This window comes from Ips typographus, linkage group LG8 (assembly GCF_016097725.1).
Source record: "Ips typographus isolate SLU linkage group LG8, UJ_Ityp_2.0, whole genome shotgun sequence".
In the NCBI taxonomy this organism is placed as follows: Eukaryota; Metazoa; Arthropoda; class Insecta; order Coleoptera; family Curculionidae; genus Ips; species Ips typographus.
Window position 1 is genome coordinate 2538317 of NC_138429.1, and position 20340 is coordinate 2558656.

The 20340-nt window shown below is 32.8% G+C and overlaps 2 protein-coding genes and 1 long non-coding RNA gene across 7 annotated transcripts in view; 2 read left to right on the plus strand and 1 right to left on the minus strand.

The window, feature by feature from the left end:
• The first annotated feature begins 76 nt into the window (after positions 1 to 76).
• ERp44 (Endoplasmic reticulum protein 44) lies at positions 77 to 2959 on the plus strand. Its single transcript, XM_081984853.1, has 8 exons — positions 77 to 264; positions 491 to 566; positions 622 to 793; positions 878 to 1068; positions 1823 to 2052; positions 2106 to 2265; positions 2321 to 2506; positions 2554 to 2959. Exons 1-8 carry the CDS (start codon positions 217 to 219, stop codon positions 2697 to 2699), a joined length of 1209 nt encoding a protein of 402 aa, XP_081840979.1. The 5' UTR covers positions 77 to 216; the 3' UTR covers positions 2700 to 2959.
• Positions 2960 to 4764: 1805 nt separating this feature from the next.
• Elk (Eag-like K[+] channel) overlaps positions 4765 to 20340 on the minus strand; it is a 29182-nt gene continuing 13606 nt past the window's right edge. For 4 of the 5 annotated variants that reach the window (XM_081984826.1, XM_081984823.1, XM_081984825.1 and 1 more), the window contains 13 exons: positions 18809 to 18946; positions 17774 to 17991; positions 14491 to 14725; positions 12372 to 12529; positions 11572 to 11767; positions 10609 to 10791; positions 9025 to 9224; positions 8722 to 8971; positions 8484 to 8670; positions 8349 to 8433; positions 8139 to 8290; positions 6139 to 6385; positions 4765 to 6078 (listed from right to left, as the gene is read on the minus strand). In XM_081984826.1, coding sequence (XP_081840952.1) covers positions 5530 to 6078; positions 6139 to 6385; positions 8139 to 8290; positions 8349 to 8433; positions 8484 to 8670; positions 8722 to 8971; positions 9025 to 9224; positions 10609 to 10791; positions 11572 to 11767; positions 12372 to 12529; positions 14491 to 14725; positions 17774 to 17991; positions 18809 to 18946 — 2798 coding nt within the window. In that variant the 3' untranslated portion in view covers positions 4765 to 5529. The remainder of the gene's footprint in view (positions 6079 to 6138; positions 6386 to 8138; positions 8291 to 8348; positions 8434 to 8483; positions 8671 to 8721; positions 8972 to 9024; positions 9225 to 10608; positions 10792 to 11571; positions 11768 to 12371; positions 12530 to 14490; positions 14726 to 17773; positions 17992 to 18808; positions 18947 to 20340) is intronic. The other variant, XM_081984824.1, reaches the window with a different exon arrangement.
• On the plus strand, positions 6792 to 7390 carry LOC145732532 (uncharacterized). The gene is made up of 3 exons (XR_014179023.1): positions 6792 to 6915; positions 6969 to 7211; positions 7269 to 7390. It is a non-coding gene; the product is annotated as an uncharacterized LOC145732532 (long non-coding RNA).

Genomic DNA, 20340 nt, shown 5'->3' on the forward strand with positions numbered 1-20340 from the left:
AATGTAACAGAAAGAGATAGATACAAAAGTCAAAAGTGACACTAGCTAATGTCAGTTGTCAGTGGTAGTAAAATTATCAGAAAACGTCAGTCAGCCGTGTTGTGGTAGATTTCGGCTACCGTCTACCACGTATTTTAAAAAAAGTTTTTTTTTCACTTAATTGCCGGTTGAATTCTTAATAGTTTTTATTTCATTTGGATTAGTTAATTACGGGCAATGTGTAATTTATCTAGTAGAACGTTTAGAATTAGTATTATTGTTGGGGTAAGTGGAATTTAGGACCTTGTTGTTAAGCAGGAAATATGAAAAGGATTGGGAAACCAGTTTAAAACAGCCCTTTTTGCAGTTTTATTTCGTTTTATAGATGCATTAAAAACCTAAAAAAAATAAAGGCTAAACAGTGAATAATTCAGCCTAACCTAACTAAAACTGTATAAATTTGCATTTTTTTAAAATGGTTAAAAATACTTAACTAAAGAAATTATTGCAGATAATATGCACGTTCTACAAACCTATCCACGGCGAGTCTGTTCAGTTAACACAGCAAAATTTTGATAGTATTTTAGGTTCGTACATGCAATTTTTCTATAAAATATAATTATTAAGTGTTACTTATTGCAGCTTCTACGGAATTAGTTTTTATCAACTTCTATGCAGACTGGTGTAGGTTTAGTAATATTTTAATGCCTGTTTTTGATGAGGCTGCAGCTGCAATAGCCAAAGAATTTCCAGAGGCAGGAAAGGTTGTTATGGGTAAAGTTGATTGTGACAAAGAAGGTCCAATAGCTACTAGGTAAGTAAATAGTGTATAACATAAAGGAGACTTTAATTCACATTTTAACTAAGGACTTGCATTATAAATTGCTGTTATTTTAAGGTTTCACATTACAAAATATCCAACTTTAAAAGTAATAAGAAATGGACAGCCAGCTAAAAAAGAGTACAGAGGGCAAAGATCAGTTGAGGCCTTTACTAAATTTATTAGCAGCCAACTGGAAGATCCAGTGAAGGAATTTGGAAAACTAAGTGATTTGGGACAATTGGAATCTAACAAGAGAATTATTATTGGTGAGTGTTTAAAATTGAATATTTTCTGGTTTACTTGCACAGTGTTTTAGTAAATTACAGCATTGCACAGCATAGACTTAGTATAAGTTTATTAAATTGAAGTGTTTATCATTATTTTTCTGTAAATTATTTTACGTCAAAGTACTTGTTTTTGAAGTAGGTATTATATTTTTATCTATATGTAATGACTGATAACATAAATCCAGTTAATTTGATTAATAATATAGGACTGTTTATTTTTCTGATTGGGTGGCAATTATTAATTCTGTAGAGATGACAGAAGAGTCAATCAACAAAGGACATTATATGAACGTAACTTGGAAAAAAGAGTAAAATGTAAAGCTAGATTTATCAATAAGGCCTTCCCCCGTAATGGAAATTTAAAACTATTATTTATACTTGTTTCACATGTACTTTTGAAAAAGTCAAGGGAAAAGTTGATTTAAAATTAAAATGTATTAATATTCTGATTGGCTATAAACCTTTATGACACAATGGCCCCATTCCTTTTTACGCTCCATGGAGCTTGAAAACAAATGCGGCTAATGACTCAAGCTGTTAACTAATAATATTTAAAAACCTTCTCATTTGACAAATTAAGTTTATTTAAGAAAACAAAATTTAAAAAACTACATGAAAAGGCCCCATTTACACAACAGAAACCATTATTTTGGACTGAGTTTATTTCATAAGAATAATAATTAACTTTCTGACTTGGAGGAAAACATAAGTAGCCTTTACGACTGTATTTTAGGTTATTTTGACCGTAGAGATCAACCAGAGTATCAAATATTCAGACGAATGGCCACAAATTTAAAAGATGACTGTCAGTTTCATGTCGGTTTCGGCGAGGCATCACAACAGATGCATCCACCAGGTCAACCTATCATCGTTTTTAGGCCGGACAAAGACAGATCTACCGATTTGGACGAAACTTACCCGGGAAGCTTGACCAATTTTGATGAGCTCCATGTTTGGGCTCAAGTAATTGCAATCCTTTAAAATTTGTTTAACAGGCTAATTGAAGGTTCTTGTAGGAGAAATGTGTTTCTCTGATTCGGGAAATTACATTTGAAAACGCGGAGGAGCTTACTGAAGAAGGTTTGCCTTTCTTGATTCTTTTCCATGCTCCTGATGATACGGAAAATATAAAAAAATATCACGATATTGTTAAAAATGAACTTTTGTCAGAGAAACGTAAGAGCATTCAAAAATAAGGTTGTCCGAAATTGTTGAGTATTTCGATTTTTAGAATCAATTAATTTCTTAACTGCTGACGGTAAAAAATTCGCACATCCACTGCATCATTTGGGTAAAAGTGAGCAAGACTTGCCGTTAATTGCCATAGACAGTTTTAGGCACATGTATTTGTTTCCCAAATTTGAAGATATGGATATTCCCGGAAAACTTAAAGAGTTCATTCAAGATCTTTATTCAGGTAAGTAGTTAATTATTTTCAGTAACAATTTTAAACGAATTGTTTAGGGAAATTACATCGGGAATTCCATTATGGACCAGACAGTGACAGTGATAATGAGAAGCAAGACAAACCTACAAAACCGCCAGAGAGTACTTTTAAGAAATTGGCGCCTTCCAAAAATAGGTATACCTTGTTGAGGGACGAACTGTAGGTTGTACTAATTCAATGAAGAAAATTGTGTATAGTGATTCGTCAAATTTTGTAAAAATGTTTTTGTAAAATGGTTGACAACAAATTATTACTTTGGTAATTAGTGGTATATTACCCTAAATTATTTGCGATATTTAGTGCCAGCTTTTGATTTTTTCATCTAAACAGGTTCATCACAGATCCATTTTTTTACGGGTCAATTAAATTTACTCTTAATTATTGTCATTATGATTGAAACATTAAAAAAAAAAGAAAAATTGGCTTTTGTTTTTCTGTCACCCCTCAAATATACCCTGATTATTATAACTTTAGTTGCACGTCATAACACAGGTGATTCTATTGCCAACCGAACTTAATGGACAATAACGCACCTTAAAATATGTTGGCAATAGTCTGTTTTTCGATTTTCTTGCTACCGAGCTATTCCGCCGTTATATGTGTCAAAGTTTGACGTAAATATCATAGATAACATTATAAATCTAGATTTACATGTCATTGGAACCGTTTGAAGTCACGTTTTGACAGATTGTACATAGCTATTATGATAATTTAACCGCGAGAGGGCGTTTTGCATGGCACACTAGATATGTTTTGCTAAGCCGGTTATATTTGGTTTACATAAAACAATAAAAACTCTAGAATAGTTTACTCCCTTATTTGACAAGTTACGTCAAAATGTCATACAAAACAAAAGATAGAGCAGATTTCAAGTTTTCCAAAAATATCGCCACATGAGTTGATTGATCACACCGTTTAGCCACTAGAGGGCGTCAAAGTTCCTTCACCATAAAATGTGAAATGTTTTATTGTTTTTCAATTTGTTAATATCAGGTTTTGATAAAAAAAAGTGTGTACTATAGTAAATAAGTAGTAAGTCGTACCATAATTCTTTTACCAACGCAAATTCAATAATACTATAGATAACACCACAACATACTATTTGTGATGCTATTTTATACTGTATAGGTAATAAGTGATTTATCAACAAAAAAGTAATTCAACAATACGCACTTGATAAATATTTTTATGAAGTCATTTTCAACAAGGTTTTCATAAGCTTTAAATAAGTTGGGGTTTTTTTCGGGATTAGGAAACCTGCTGCTGCTCTTGGTTCATAATCTGACACCCTCATATCACTCACAAACAACACAAATATGCCACTTTAACTTTACTTTTAATACCTTTTAGCACTTTAGAAAACGATGTTAAAATTTTAAATTCAAAATGGTGACAACAACAATGACAACTAGGAAATTAGTCGTTTTCTTTCGGATATAAGAGCGATATGATCCCAAGGTCACGTGGCGTGCGTATAATTTTGTAATCATGGGGTCATGTGATTTTTAGAAAAAAATAAAGTGGTTCCCTCCGGCGGCGGATTCTATCAAAATAGCAAATTTTGTGTCTTGGCCTCCTATTTAAGATTAAGATCTAGATTTATTAATATTTTCTATGGTAAATATCAGCGTTTTTGAAATTTGTTGTGACTTGTGATCCTATTTTACGTTCCTGTGGTTATTACACGGTTTACTTGTGGACAAACCACATTCCAACAACCTGCCACGTAGCTGTCTGTCCTACCTGAAAATCTACGCAAATAAACATGTCTCCATTATTACTGAAAATTTAATACACAAATGCTGAGTAAAACACATCAGATCTCACAACTTTCAACTCAGGGTCTCCTAAACACGCTTAAACTAAGCTTTCCTCACTTCCAATACTCCAAAAGTTTAATTAAAAACAGTAAAAACCACTCAGACCTTTCTGTAAACAAACACGTTTCTGACATTTAGGCCGCATTCGTTTTCCAGCTCCATGGAGCGAGCAGAGCGTTTTTGACGTCACGATGACGTAATTTAGCAACACTATAATTTAAGCAACTGTCAAATTACGTCATTGTGACGTCAAAAAAGCTCTGCACGCTCCTGTTTGGTTCGTAACTAAAGTTTTAATAATCAGGGTATAGTTAGTAGTATTTTACCAATGGGCAAGCGATCGGTAGTAAATTATATATACTAATAATAGTCACCGAGTAACAATTTGCAGCACAAATAAAACACACCTTTCAATTCACATTTTATGTATTGTTTGATTTAAAATTAGAGAAAGTTTCGACATTTTGTTAAGTTAAACCCTGTTCTGTTTGTGTGGTTCGAAAAGTAGTTAATAATTCACTTGACTGTAAATGAAGTTTTACTGCACTGCATACATTTAATTAGTAAGTGATCTACTACATATAATTACGATAGAAGAACAAACTATTCTCATCACAATAGAGGCACTACCTTTTAGACATCACATATGCTTGTCATGTTAACTAGGATTAACATGTACAAGATTAAAATTAGCTTAATAGTAATAAGTATACAGAGAGTTTGAACTTTAAAAAAATATACTAATATTTCACAAGTTTATAGTGGTGTAGAAGGTATATTACAAGGTAAAATACATATTTAATAACGTGTGATAGAAATGTAGTGAATGCTTTACCCTTATTTTGAGTGATCGATTTTACGCTTTTGATATACGTAACAGTGTAAATTTGGCTTTATTATTTGAAACGTTGGAAAAATATCCTAGTCTAGAAATACTTTAATGAAAATTTCCACAAAAATTGAAATGTCCAGAAGAAAGATTGGAAGACAAAGATATGAAAACAGGTACAAAGTAACACATTTGGTTTTTTTTTAGATATGTCACTGACTGAAAAAAGTTATTCATAAAAACTACTAACTACTTGATTTACTGGATACTATTAAAATATTTAAACATATTTACATTTTTACAGTTTCACTTTCTTGACAAAGTTCTTCACTATGACTAATACTTTAACTGTCCATGCTTCGACGATGCTTAACTAGCCCTTGATTGCTTCCCTCAAAATATTGTGACCTTTTTCCATTATTACCCTGCTGACCCCATAGAAATGGGGTAGTACTGTCCTGCTCCTCTTCACTCTCCTCATCCACAACAATATTACACTCGTTCTTATTCCTTACATTAATCACACATTTTTCGCTAAATCTATCATTGCGACAAGTGTAGTCCGGGTTGCTGTGACTTTTCTTCAAATTCACTCTATTTAACAATTTTTCCGCATCTAGCCCTAAGATTTGTAGTATTATTTTTGGGTTTTCTTGCACGTAGTGCTGCAACAATTCCTCTCCATCAGTTTGAGTTTCTTTGCTTTCCATACTAACGAGTTTTGAGGGCGATTGAGATTTACCGTCCCAACAGAACATTTCGGGAGGATGGGATGTGCTTCTAGCTAAAATGGCCGATGAGTGATGCACATCCGTGATATTGGGATTTGAATGAGCGGAGTAGTGATGGCTGGGAGTTGCCATTTCTTGGAGAGCTTGCATTGCGTTTCGAACCTTCAAATAATCATAAAAACTTATGAGTGATGTTGTTTTTGAGTCTTTTCCCTCGCTTACCTCTTTACTTAGAGCAGTCACATCTTGATGTAAGGATGATATTTGGCTGTCTAATCTTTCGGCGTTTTCCTTAGTACTAATATCACATTCATTTTTGGTAATAATTTCTTCGAGAGAATTGTGTTTGGAATAGGGAACGACGACACTGCGTTGACGCTCCACTCGCTCTCTAAGCATGGCCAAATGATTGGTTGCTATACCCCCTAATCTTGGTTTGCGAGTGGGGCTTTCATGGATTTCTTGTAATCTGTCAGTAGAAAAGTCCAGAAATTTTGAATCAGAACGTTAAAGAGACATTTAGTCCCTAAGGGCTTTATAAGAGAGATATTTGCTTAGGAATCTCATTACCTAATGATTTTTGATACAATATGTCAGAGTCAAATTTTGACAGCTTGTAGCTCGATTATTTGACATGTATCAAGGACCTTTTCTTATATCAAATTGTAGCTCTAATGCCCGTATTTATAAACGAATCTCAATCTCATACTCAAGTACAACTTCGCGAAGTACGTCTCGAGTCTTGAGTACGACACAAGTTTTATAAACAAAACTTCGGTAATTCTCGGCAAAGCATAACCAAAGATAGTTTTGCTAGTAATTTTTAATTTTTTAACTTCATTTTCTAGTAACTTTCGTGTTACCTTCATTGCCAATGTCAAAAATGTTTGGCAATTTACCTGGAACGCGGAAGTTGTTGTTATAGCGTTGATTGTAAGTTATTTGAATTTGGTTTGGTTTGGTGGTTTTCTTTTTTAAATATTTATTATTTCCCTTGAGGTACGTATTCAACAATAATTTTATACATATCTTTACCATCTATATGCCTATAGGATCATAAAGAAATTTTTTGATGGTTAAAATAACAGCCTATACCCAAAAAGAGAAGCTTTTGTTGGCTAATTTAGTAGACAAACACAAATTAGTGGAGGACAAACAAACGACGCAGCAACTGTACAAAAAAAACAAGCAGAATGGACAGAAATTGCTACAGAGTATAATTCCCAAGGATCTATAATAACTGTGCCCAGGAATGCTGTCAAACGTAAGAAACTGTGGAATAATTTAAAACAGAAGTAAGATGATTAATAGAAATGTTTATGTGGGTTGCTCTATATAATTTTATATCGTAGAAAAAGAAGACAAAACACAGAACAAACATTTCACCGACTAGCAACTGTAGGAGGCCCACCTTTGGAACATATTTTCATCATTGATGTATTCCAAAAATTTAAATGTATCCTCTATATCAGCATGTGCCATACTTCAATTATTAATTATATTGAAGATCTATGGTTTATACTTGAACAATTTGTGGTAACTATACTTACACAGTATCTATTTCCTGAAAAGTTGACGAAATAAACCACAAACTTTTTGATTTTTTTATTGTGTTTTGATTTGAGTTTTTAAACCCTCTAACTTTCAATTTTAGACAGTTTTATTTTGAAACCAAGCAATGCTCAAGTCAGGTCAATACCTAACTTGAGCAAGTCTCGATGTAAGCACGACAGAAGTACGCCTTAGAGGTTAAGTTAGGTTTATAAAACAAAAAACTGTACTTGAGTACGACTCAAGTCTGAGAACGAGCGAAGCATTGTTTATAAATACGGGCATAAGTTTATTTCTTTAAAATGACCGACAATGTTTTTGGTTGTGGTTATTTTATCAGAAATCCACAATTTTACTAAATTGAGTCAAATCTGTATATTTGCAATTTTGACAGCTTGTAACTCGGTTATTTTGACAGGACAACCTTTTTATTTGAAACTGTAGCCCTGAGTTTCCTCTTTAAAATAATCTACAGTGTTTCTGGAATAGTTTGTCAAATACCACAGTTATTTTATCGTAAAACCAATCATATTCAACCATTATATTATTGCCAACCTAATTCACAATAATTGCTCTCGTTTTAAACAGAGTACGATTCATCACATCGATTCGTGAATAGTTGAATTAATTTGAATAGTTCGTTGAGTAACTGCGACAGCTTTTGGACTCACCTCGTATTAAATTTGGCATGCCTGGGACTGGTGGTAACTTGATGAATTGGAGATTTATTGGGAGAAATTGGTGACACTTCATGGAGATTCTCGTCATCTTCGCTAATACTAGGAAGAGTCAACGTTGGTACACCATTTCCTTCAGACTCTTGCTACAATAATTGAAATTTTAAAAATGTTATTCCTTGCTTTGATAGGTTTCAAATTTACCTCAGACTCATAACCTTCCCTTACGTTAAATGTAAGGTCGTGTTGAATGTCATTAGCAAATTGCTGATGGTATTCAGGATACAACCTGTAACCAAATTATGCGTACAATACTGTTATTTATTTTTCTTGCATTACCTTAAAACATCGACTAGTCCCTGTATGTGAATACACTTTAAATCGCAATAGGTTAAAGCTCTTACATCGCTATTGGATTTAATTACAATGTCGATATTTCCACCTCCACGATTTCCACCATCCTGATTGCCTGTAGACTGATGTTGTAAATACATGTTTATGTCCGATCCTACTAAATCTCCCTTGCCTGCAGAGAAATAGTTTCATTCTCAAGAATGAAAACTATTAATTCACTTACCTAAAATAGCAACTACCATGTTATTTTGTACCACCTCCATGGATCCGTTACAAATGTAATATATCGAATTCAACGCGTCTCCTTTATGAATTAAGTATTCGCCTGGGGCACAAAAATTAGTTCTGATATGCAGGGACAATAGCTTCAAACAGCCCTGAGAGGCTGCTTCAAAAATGGGCAATTGAAGAATTTCTCGGTGTAAATGCATTGACAGGTCTCCTCTTAATTCTTCCGGAAATTCTTTTAGTGTCTGAAATTGGCAAACCAATGAATAAGCTACTTTATTGTGGAATGTAATATTACCTCGTGAATATCGATTCCGTGATTTAGGCTCCACATCGTTTGAAAATAGTCTTGCATTCTGTTTTTCAGTTCTTTTGGGATTTGGTGTAGCGTAAAAAAGTCCTTGAGATCCCTCCATTTCGTGTGATAAAGGGATCTCCTTGAATACATCCGTTGGATAATAGCCGTCACATTACCAAACACCACGGCGTGCATTAGAGCTACAAATTGTTGATTACCATTCAATAATAATTGTCATTATATCGGATGTTTAATAAACAGCGAAAATAATAAAATAAAACTGATACGCCACTGACTTCATTGAATTTATCCCGTTAGTAGGGATTTTCTAGCTAAAACCCTCTTCTATTGAAATTTTGATTAAACCTTTCTCATCACTTGAAATCTAATTATTCTCACATTTTTCTGTTACTGTTAAAACTGTAATCCGCATGACTTGTGGCAAGCATTACAGTTTGTACTGTAACGTAACTTTGTTGTTTGAAACCGCAATCCTATCGACTGTACACAGTCAGTCCTGATTTTAGCTCCCATTTACTGAGAAATCGGTTGAAGGACGATTAGAAATTTCCATTATTGGCGATTTTCCAATCTCGTGCTAAACTAAGAAAACTCATTTGTAGGATTAGGTTTTGGGTTAATGTTTGATGCAGTTCTGGTATTTCTGTCTTCATGGTGTTTATTTGATGTACACGAACAGCAGTAGTTTGATTTTAGTGACAAATTATGATTTCCTTCATAAATAGTCAAACAATTCAATTCATTTTTTTTAAATTCACTTCTCATTTTTAGTATTTTTATTATCAGATTTATTAGACATTTAATACGAGCACTTTGTAGTTTTATGTTTCTCAGAGAAAGGTTATCCTTTTGAAACCTTTTTTAAATTGAATTTCTTTTATAACGTTAAATTAGATTATTTGACTTTTTTAGCACAAATGAAACTTTTTCCTAGCCTACTGTACTGACTGCCGCCATATAGGATTTAATCCTGTCAAGGTGGGCATTTTTAGTAATTTTGTCATGAAGAACACGAATCTAGTGTCCGTTTTACTGTCACTTCAAAATTATGGCATTTTTGACAGTATTCAAAGCCACCTAAGGTAAAATTAGTTTTGAATTATGAAAAGATGCTGGTAGTTTCCGTTCTAATAAGGTTAGAAATAATTAATAACAAAAAATCAAATTTACAGCTTTTTTTGGATTTCTTCATTTGGTTCTGCGCAACTATGCTCCAATTTAAATATTTTTTTTGTATCTCTCTCTATAGTTTCAAACAAACTGTTTAAATAATTATTCCCAGGATTATTCAGGCAGTTAAATATGGCTCAAAACGCATTCATTAAACTTTGCATAAAATTAGAGTAGCGAAAACTCCCAGCCAAAACAGCTCAGCAATTCCAACTATTTAATGAGTTTACATACTTAACTGTGAAAAATCTAGTGGGTAATTCTGCGAAAATCACCCCAAAAAGCATGTAAACCACACACGTCAGTTCTAATTACGAATCTAGTTTGCCTAAGGGATTAGTCCCTTGTCAATCCCTCTGTGCTGATGCAGTGTAGAGAAAAAATTCAACGTACCTCCGATGAGCATCACGCAAATGCTGAAAATCTTCTCGTTTGTCGTGTTGGCACTAACATTTCCAAAGCCCACACTGGTCAAACTTGAGCAAGTAAAGTATAGAGCGGTCACGTATGCGTCCGTATTTGAAATGTTTGCGGTATCGGTTATTTTCAGTCTGTCAGCTAATGCCCTAATCCATCCTTAAAAAAAGATTTTTTTATTATTACCTACACAAAAATAACATCAGAAAGAAAACAAAAACATTGGTTGAGTGAAAATTGATTTTACAAACGGAAAATTCCACTTATTTTTCAATTAGCTCTATTATGGGCGAGAGCATAAAGAGTCAGTGATATTCAATACTTGTTGCTACAAATAAAAGCTGGAGGCGTTTTAATTCTGTTGCTACGGTAAATGTAAAAGAACTTATTTTCAATAATTAATACAAAGTCGTTTTGCTTGTAAGCGAAAAATGCTTTACTCATAAGATATTTACATTTAAATTTTGCCCTAATTGGACTTTAGTGGCAAACATTATAGTCTCCCTTGTGACATTATTAAAGGGCAGAAAGGGTTCGAAGGCAATGGAGAAAAGAACAGCTGCAAAACCACTAAAATCTGATAACTTATGTCTGTGCCAGCAGTTTGGTCGTATAATTTTATGTATACTTGAGAGGTAAATATTGTATTTTGACCTTTTATAAAGTATTTTTCTATGTTCAGACTATATTAGGAAAAATGTTTGATTAGAGTAATTGGAAGTACAAAACAAAATCCCTAATTAATATTTAAGTAAAATTAAGAAAAAAAATGTAATTAAGGAAATAATCCCTGCCAAAGCTTCCTTTCCCCTCAAAATAAATATGTACCCTTCTCATGAATATTTAATTATGGGTTAGGGCACTGATTAATAATTCAGTCTCTCATCCAATTACAGCTTTTTTGGCAGGTGAATCCAACATAATTGTGAAATTCCTTACCTAAATCAGTCTCTAACTCTTCTTGGGCTATCACATACCATATACAAGCTAGCCAATGGGCGACCAGTGTGAAGGAAAGCATCAGTAATGTTAAAATCATGGCACTGTATTGGGAGTACCTATCGATTTTTTGCAACAGCCTTAACAACCTTAGGAGTCTCGTCAATTTGATTAAGTGTGTGTGCGATGGGCCAGACTGGAATACAAATCACTGCTGCTTAAAAACCTAATTAATAACTTGAAATACAAAAGTTTTAACATACAAATTAACTAGAACAGTGTTAAATTACCTGCTAAAAGTGTCAAAATCAATCAGTTTACCCTTGTTGCTGTATATGATTAATAATCCAAATTGTTAGGCTGCTTTAGTGGCGTTTATTTTTCTTAGTTTGCCAAACTTGAACATACTTTACAAAGTTTTAATTACAAATTAAATTTTGTCGCGACCAGATTATTAAAGTTTACTAGTTTTCAACAAAAACTTCTTAGAGAAGAGTTTAAGCTTCTTCAAGTGTGATTTTGCGTAACCTTTTAAAGCCCTTGTTCCCGCAAAACCAAAACGGAATAAAAATCACTAGACAAGGCTTTTAAATATTCAAAACCCGGCAAGCGGACGTGAATAATAAAAAAAAATCGGAGCTTAAGAGGAAAAGAGAGACCTAAAATAATCACCTTAATGTTCATAATTGAATTTTAGCAGGTCTCACAAAGTAAGTTCTTCTTTATCTAGATTGAAAAAGACATTAAGTCTTTTGTTGACACATTTTAGTTTAAGCAACTAACTTTACTGAATAATTTACCTCTTCGCCGTAAAGTGCATAGAGCAAATCAAAAGGCAGGGCAGCCAATAAGTCCACAACAAACCATGTCCTTAAGTAGTTTATGGATATGGATTTCCAGTCAGAGACAACTTCTCCCTTTTTGTTTACAAAGGTAGTTCGGAAGTTGAGTAATATATCTGAAAATACGTTACATTTAATTGCCAATTTAATATCTTACTTAGAGTCGGTAAGAAAAATTTTATTCTATAGAAATCGTGAGATCAGACGCTACTACTGTCATTTCTATAAAAAATATCTTAAGAATAAATTTATCCGGAGATGAAAGTAAGAAGTTTTGTATACAAAAAGTGAAGTAGCTGAGCAAAACACTAAATCTGCTTAGAACGCCCTTGGCAATGTTTGATTAGGATTTTCAAGGGTTGATTGAAGTACAAACTCCATTCTGTTCTACTATTTGTTTCGGTTATTGACACGATTATATTATACCGAGTGTTTTTGTACGCAGGAAACTTTAGTTCCTACGCATTTCATTTTTGTATAGCTCAAGTAGGATATTCTGAGAAACTACCAGCAGCTTGTTAATTTTTTTTTCCTGATTTAAAGATCATCATCATAAATTCATGTATTAAGTAATCCTGATACAGTGGAAAGTAAAGTATTTTCAGCATTGTTTTGGCAACTCTAATAAAAATATTTTGTGTTATTTGATGACGTTAACAAAGCAAACCTTATCCAACTCCCAATTAAAATTCAATGGGCAAATTAAATTGTTTAACACGATACGAGTTATTTCACTTATAAATTTGTTTTCGTGCTGCAAAATAGTTCTCTGATACAAAGTCCTAAGCAAGAAATAATTAATTATGCAGATGATACTAGTCTGTTAATTAGAAACGGCAATTTTTGTCAACTCTCAACAGACACCAATCACCTTATGGAGATAGTAAGTAAATGGTTTGCCAAAAATCGTCTAATCATAAACGTTCAAAAGACTAATGTACTACTATTTCGAACCAGACAGTCCACATTGGAAAAAACCAATTATGTAAAAATAGGAAGTGACAGCTTTCCTGTAACAGAGAATACAAAGTTCTTGGGTCTGTGGGTGGATCAGCATTTGGATTGGTCTTTTCACGTGAATAAATTAATAAAAAAATTAAACTCCGTCTGTTATGGCATTAGAGTGATTAGCAAGTATATGGGTGAGAAAAGTATGAAAATATTGTATTTTGCAAATTACGAATCCATATTAAAATATGGAATAATTTTTTGGGGTAGAAGTGCAGGTATTCAGGATTGTTTTGTTGCTCAGAAGAGGGTTATTAGGATAGTTAAAAAAATGGACTTTAACCAATCATGTAGAAATGTTTTCAGGCAATTGGGAATTCTGACAGTGTATGCATTATATATTTTTGAATGCCTCATGTTTCTGTATAGAAACAAACCTCTTTTCCAACAATTAAGTTCGCATCAAAACTACAACACAAGATCTGAATATTTTTGTTACCCTAGGCACAGACTGAACCTGAGCGAAAAAAGTCCAGAATATATGTGCGTAAAATTGTTTAACAAGTTACCTCGACAAGTTAGTCAACAAAAAAGCATATCAGTATTTAAAAAAAAAATAAAAAAATTGCTTATTAACCTAGAGCCATATACTCTGGATGACTACATGAATATGTAAAAATACCTATAGTTAACTTTAGACCTTTTTTTTTATTATTAATATGATTTTAACATTGTATATATAGCTAGTGTAACATTTTGTACAAACACGTAAAACATCTTGTATGTGGCCTGTTATGGGCCTATTGACGAAGTTTCTTTTTGTTATCTATTTATGTAACAAATATGAAATATATATTGCCTAACTAACTAACTAACTAACTAGTTATTGAACTTACAAATCCCTTCCAAACAGCAAAAATTTTTGTTATTTTCTTTCAACTTTAACAGGAATAAATCAAGTCTAATATACCACCGAATAAATGGCTTTCTCCGAACAGAACCGCAATTTGACAAAGACAAATTTACCTTTCTCCGAAAAGCGTGTACTTTCTATATGAAAACGATAAAGTTTTTACGTTTACCATCAAAAATTGATCCTGGAGGAATAAAATTCAATTTCTTTACATACCAATGAAAAACAACGCCTCGACAAACACATCCATTATAACGGAAGGTCTTTCCGTTTCTGGCCTTAGGAAACTCGCATTATAAGGCACTACAACCGCTACATAAAATGTTGCAATTAGGATCAGCCAGTCCCAAGAGTTTTTAAACACTCTGTAGTGCGATATAATGAATCTGCTTTTCTTTACTGAAGCCGTCTTGTATTCTGGAAGTGGTTGAGGCGTTGAACTTAAGAGATTCTGAAAAATAACCAAGAAATTAACTTTTTAGTTTAGTTTAGTGAAATATAACTAGATTACTAAAGTTTTGAATGAGATTAAAACTGGACGTGTTCACCCTTGTGATTAAGCTGAACTATAAATAAGTTACCTATTAGTTCAAGCAACTAACGAGGTTAATTAAGGGCTTAAATTACGGAACGTTCCTTTAAATCATCCCTAATTTTACTAGTCAAACGTATAGAAATCCTACCTAGGAAAAATTTGCAAACTAAATTTGCTCCAGGCAGGTTCGGCCTAAACTCCAAAGAAAAATGGAAAGACAAAAATAGAAAATACTTTGCATTCTACGTACAACTTCCCTCGTAAAGTATTTCCAGGAAAGGATCAAATTCCTTTAGGAATTATATAGCCCACTCGGGCACCATGCATAAAATGTGAAACACGGTTGTTTGAAAAGTTAGTTACACTGAAAATCAAACCACATTAAGATGACGTCACAAACTTAAGTTAATTGTTGAATAACGATTCGTTATGACTATAATTCTGAATATTTTTACTAGCACTTCCGGTAAACACCCTGTATATTTTTGCATTTTTGGAAAATATCACAAATTCTAGACATATTTTGTGTATAATGTCAAATACCTATCTGTATCCGGTTCTGAGATATTTACCATTTTATGTGAAATTTGACATTTGCAATACCTAAAACAATTGTAATTTTTGTAAACGTTCCTTGTTTGGTTTTTTTTATTTTGTCATGTTAAACAAAAGTTGGTTCTAACTGTGGGTGCAGAAAAACGTCAAAAATAATGATACGGAGTGGTCAAAAAATAAAATTTTAAAAATGCAAAAAGTCAAGGTTTTTAAACACCCCAATTTATATAAGACAATTTTGTAATGTTAATTATGTAAAAAGCTTATTAGCGATTTTTTATCCCACAAACGTCTAAGATGGCGTTTCGTGAGTATTAGTGGTAAAGTAGGCTGTGCATAATATAATTTTGACTCACCATCAAGTGCGCCGAGCGAATTTCACGTCACAATGACGTAATTTGACAGTTGGTCAATATACTATTTTGTTCAATTACGTCATCGTGACGTCAAGTTGGCAACACATGCACCGCCTACTTGGGTGCTTTTCAAGCAAAACCATTTTACGCGTATGTGTAGCATAGAAATTGTGTTTATTTCAGAAAGTATCAATTTTTCAAATAAGTAACAAAGTACAAACTTGACCTAATTTTAGACAGGAAACAAGATAAAATTACAAAATAGGGATCTCCCATTTAAAAATATTGACTTTATACTTTTTTTAAATTAATTTTTATAGATCAATTTTTGACCACCCTGTATTATTTTTATTTATCAAAAAAAGCAGCAAGCTGAACGCTGCTTTTTTGACCAATAATAATGCTGCAATTTACACAAATCCTGCACAAGAAATCCCTTTTATATAAGAAAATCTCTGCAAACGAGAAAAAATCTAAAAAGTGGAATGACTTGCATTTTTACCCAGAATCACTGTAATAAATCAAAAGTTATTTCTAAAGCTTTCTATAAAGTCTATAAGGCTTTTTTACTAGAATATGATATATTAAAGCCACTCTCGAAACCGTAACGGAATTTCATTTTTGCTTCGAACAGTCAAGCAAACGTCAGTAATTATTCATTCGTAATTCACCCAAAAACCGGTAATTTTAAATTTGTGCCAAATAATTAAGAGACGCCACAGAATATTGTAATTTTTGTTTGTTCCCTTTTGTACCCAAGTTTTGAGGTCCTCCAGACACATGATGCATTAATTTAAAACTTTCTTGTCACTCACTAAAGTAAACTTCGAAAAAAAACATAAATCTGGATTTAAAAGGATTTTAAAACAATTAAAAAGTATCAATTTTACTGGATTTTTAGGAAAACATTGTTTTGTTTGGTTATATTAAATTCTAATTGGCCAAATGTGCACATTAATTAATAACGAAAATATATCTCTAACGTATTTCATTCGCATATTTATTAAAAAAGTATTTAGTCAAATTTCATATAAAATAGTGATAAATCAATTCTGCATGAACCAATTTCTTGTAACTGTACCCTTCCAACATTCTGGTAACGGTAAATAACCGATTATTTAGATGGGATCTTGGGTTACCTGAAATACATCACCAAGCAATTAATATCCGATTTCCAATTGACAGCTTCGTATGCAAACTTCAATTAAGTTGCATGGAGAAGAGCCCTCAAGTGATCCGGTAGAAAATTGATTTTTAATCAGGGTTATTTACAAAGTTTCCCATACTGGAACAATACACATTTCAAGCTTGGTTTACGAAGTTTTCTTGACAATTTATGAATAAAACTCTTATTTAGTAGAGCGGAGCCTCTGTGCATTTCAACGCCCATTAGAAACTTCTCCCTCGACGAGTTTATCAAATATCTGATGATTATGCGCCTCTGAATTTTTGTTATTATCAACGGAGATAGTTGCATTTTAGCTAAAAAGCGGTGTGGTGTGAAATATTTTCGTTGGAACTTACTACACCATTTCTAGCTGTAATTCAGAATGGTTAATTGTAATTCAGAAAGTATATCAAGAGTAATTCAGTTTAACTTTTAACCTAAACTGTGTTATTTTGTTCATAACATTCATTATGTTATAAAGTATATTAATTTATTAAAGTGCCTTGGAGTTTCAGCTTTGGTAATTTTATCCACAGATAATGTATTTTATGGAATTGCTTTTGAATGTTCTGAACTACATTTGGAAATGGTGTAGTAAACTAGCTCTAAATTGCAGGAATTCAAATTTGGTGCTATCAAAAACCTTTTTATGATTCTTTTAGTCACCCTTGCATTTGCATTTAAAGTGAAATCTAATAGACACGATGAAAAGGAGCTGTAAAAGCAATGATAACCTACATAGAGATTTAAAAGCAATTTGACCAACTATAACACGTGTGCTCTGTGGAAACTTCCTGGCTCTAAAAGCTCTAAAACCATTAAAAGCGTCAACGGCGCTCTAATTAACTTGTTTTTCAGATTTTGTTTGTAGGAACGATTACTTACGTTATTCAATTTTAGTTTGGTCTTCATCCTATCTGGTTTATAATGGCCGCTGAGCTGATAGAGCACAGCTCTCGATCTCCGTCGACCATAATTGGCTGGTGGAGCCTCTGGGTCGTCAAAATTGCAGTTTGCCTTCTCAGCCAGAAGGCAAGAGTCAGCGGAGCCTCTAAATCGTGCTCCAAGAACGGCCGCTGCGGATAGCAAAGAGTAACGAAAAACTATTAGGCAGTGTGGATATGTCCTTAAACTATAGTTGAAATGGGTTTTTGTTACATCTAATACAAATTCCTTCCTTTCAGTTTCCTTCATTTAAATAACTTTTACTGAGACTATAAAATTCCTCCTCCAACGAAATTAAATTGTACAGTTTTAATTGAGGTAAAACTTTTCTTTAATTCATATTTCCATTAATCAGAGAATGCTAGTTTAATTCAACAATCGCTTAATTTGCTTTTGAAAAATTACTTTGTTTGAAATTACTTTGGTTTTGTTGCTTACAATTTCCTTGGGCTATTGAATTGGTAAAGGTTTATTGTCTTTTATAAAACATGAACTGAATTGTATAGTCACAAATAAAGACTAGTTTCAACGTAAATAAAAATAGTTAATCAGCATTCAAAACCAGCTTACTGTGGTAAAGTAGGAAAAAGATAATAATGAAGGCAGATGCTTCTTGTTGGCGAAGGGAATTCTAAATTGGCTCGGTCAGCAGTTCATTTTGTGCAATAGCAACAAAGAGTGTGTTTCTATCCCTTTTCTAAGGGAGTAAAAACATGTAATCAAGCTATAGAAGCCTGAATTGTATAAAAAACTAATTTAAATATTCAATGGATTACAACAATTTAATACATTTTAAAGTGATGCTTGTTAGTTTTATGTTTAGAAGAAAATTGCTTGTTCAATTGCGGTTAGCACGAGATGAAAGTTAAGATGAATAATTTGAGTTTTTTACTGTTCTTACTACTGTACTTACGGAATTTCCAAAAAAAGTCGAATAACTCGGAAACTGTTTTGCAAAAGAGTAAAATCACTTACCACTGTCATACATCTCACATTCTGCCATTTCAGCCATTTTAGTATTGGTGATATCTTTGTGTGATGCAAGAAACAACACGACTTCACGTTTCTCATTCTTGATAGGAACGATGTCCAGAAGACACCAAAATGGAGTGCCTGCAATAATCATTTTTTTAATAAAAATTATAATCGTAAATTCAATCTTTTTCCGTTCTCTACTAGAAAATAAAATTTCAAAGTCATCGAGAAAACTCTGCAATTTAAACGGAAAAAGTGAAGTCTTAAAACCATCCAGTAAAAGAACATGAAAGTTACAGAATTTTCCGGCTTCAAAGTTATTAACGTTTCACCGAGTTTTATGGTTGGGTCGTATTTGATTACTCTTGTTGACGAGCAGTTCCAGCAGTATTAATTACATTCGTCAGCTAAAGTTATTAGTGAATTTTAGTATGAATACTTGATGGGCAAACAGTATTTTACGTGTGTTTCTACTAATATGTGAGTGGGTGCAGATTGAATTCCTATGAAAAGTTAATTTAAGATGTTCCATACTGAATCAATCAACCAACCATCCAGGAAGTTGGTGAAAAAAACCTTTCTATAAATACAGGTTTTTCTATATGATTGACATGATTACTCACTAAAATTAACACTTAAAATGAAAAATGTTCTGTCTGATTCCATTAAAGTTGAATCACAAAACATCATGGAAAAAGAAGAATTGTTATGCTAATACGTCTCCAGATTGACGCAGAAATTGGGGGAGGGAATAGAAAAAAATGAGCGGCAATTTATTTATTTAGTATTCGGCCCTGCTGCCAGCAAGAGTAATGAGATTCATATATTTTAATTTTTTTACCATCATCGTTATGGCCCGGTTATTCGGTAAAATGCCAATTTTTCTCATCATCCCAGTTCACATTTTTGAAGAATGTTCGCTATTAAAACTGCGAAACATCCTGTTATGGAAACTGACACCAAAGTTCTAAATATAAATTGTTGTTTTTAAAATTGAGATTGTTTATTATACAAGAAATTCAAATAAAGAAATGTGAAGGTACTATTTCCAGTATTAATGCACCAAAAACTGTAAAAATTACCATTTGATTTTCCGTATGTTTTTCAAGTGGTTTAGACTGATTTACGGGTGAACAAACCTCAAAGAAAAGGAAATGCCATTCGCAAAAGCTGGGTTAACTTAACACGTGGTTAACCTCAGAAAACCCATTTTGTCGAAAATGGTAGTTTAAAGTTTAATATTACTGTGAAAGAGCTGTATTGCACAAAACTTTTGAGTAAAAACATTACATAACTCTTCCAGATAAACTATAATAACTACAAAAGTTTTCTATTTGTAATAAACGCTTTAAGGGAAAATTGAATTTCCAAGTGGAAAACCAGCGTTCAAACTGTTTTTAGAAATCTCATCGTATTTCCTTGTACAGATGTCAATCTCCGGAAAACTTCCAGCAAATCAAGGAATAAAAAGTCGTGTTTACTGGAGTATTGCAGAAATCTTGAGGGATTTTAGTGCAAATTGTTGTCAATTT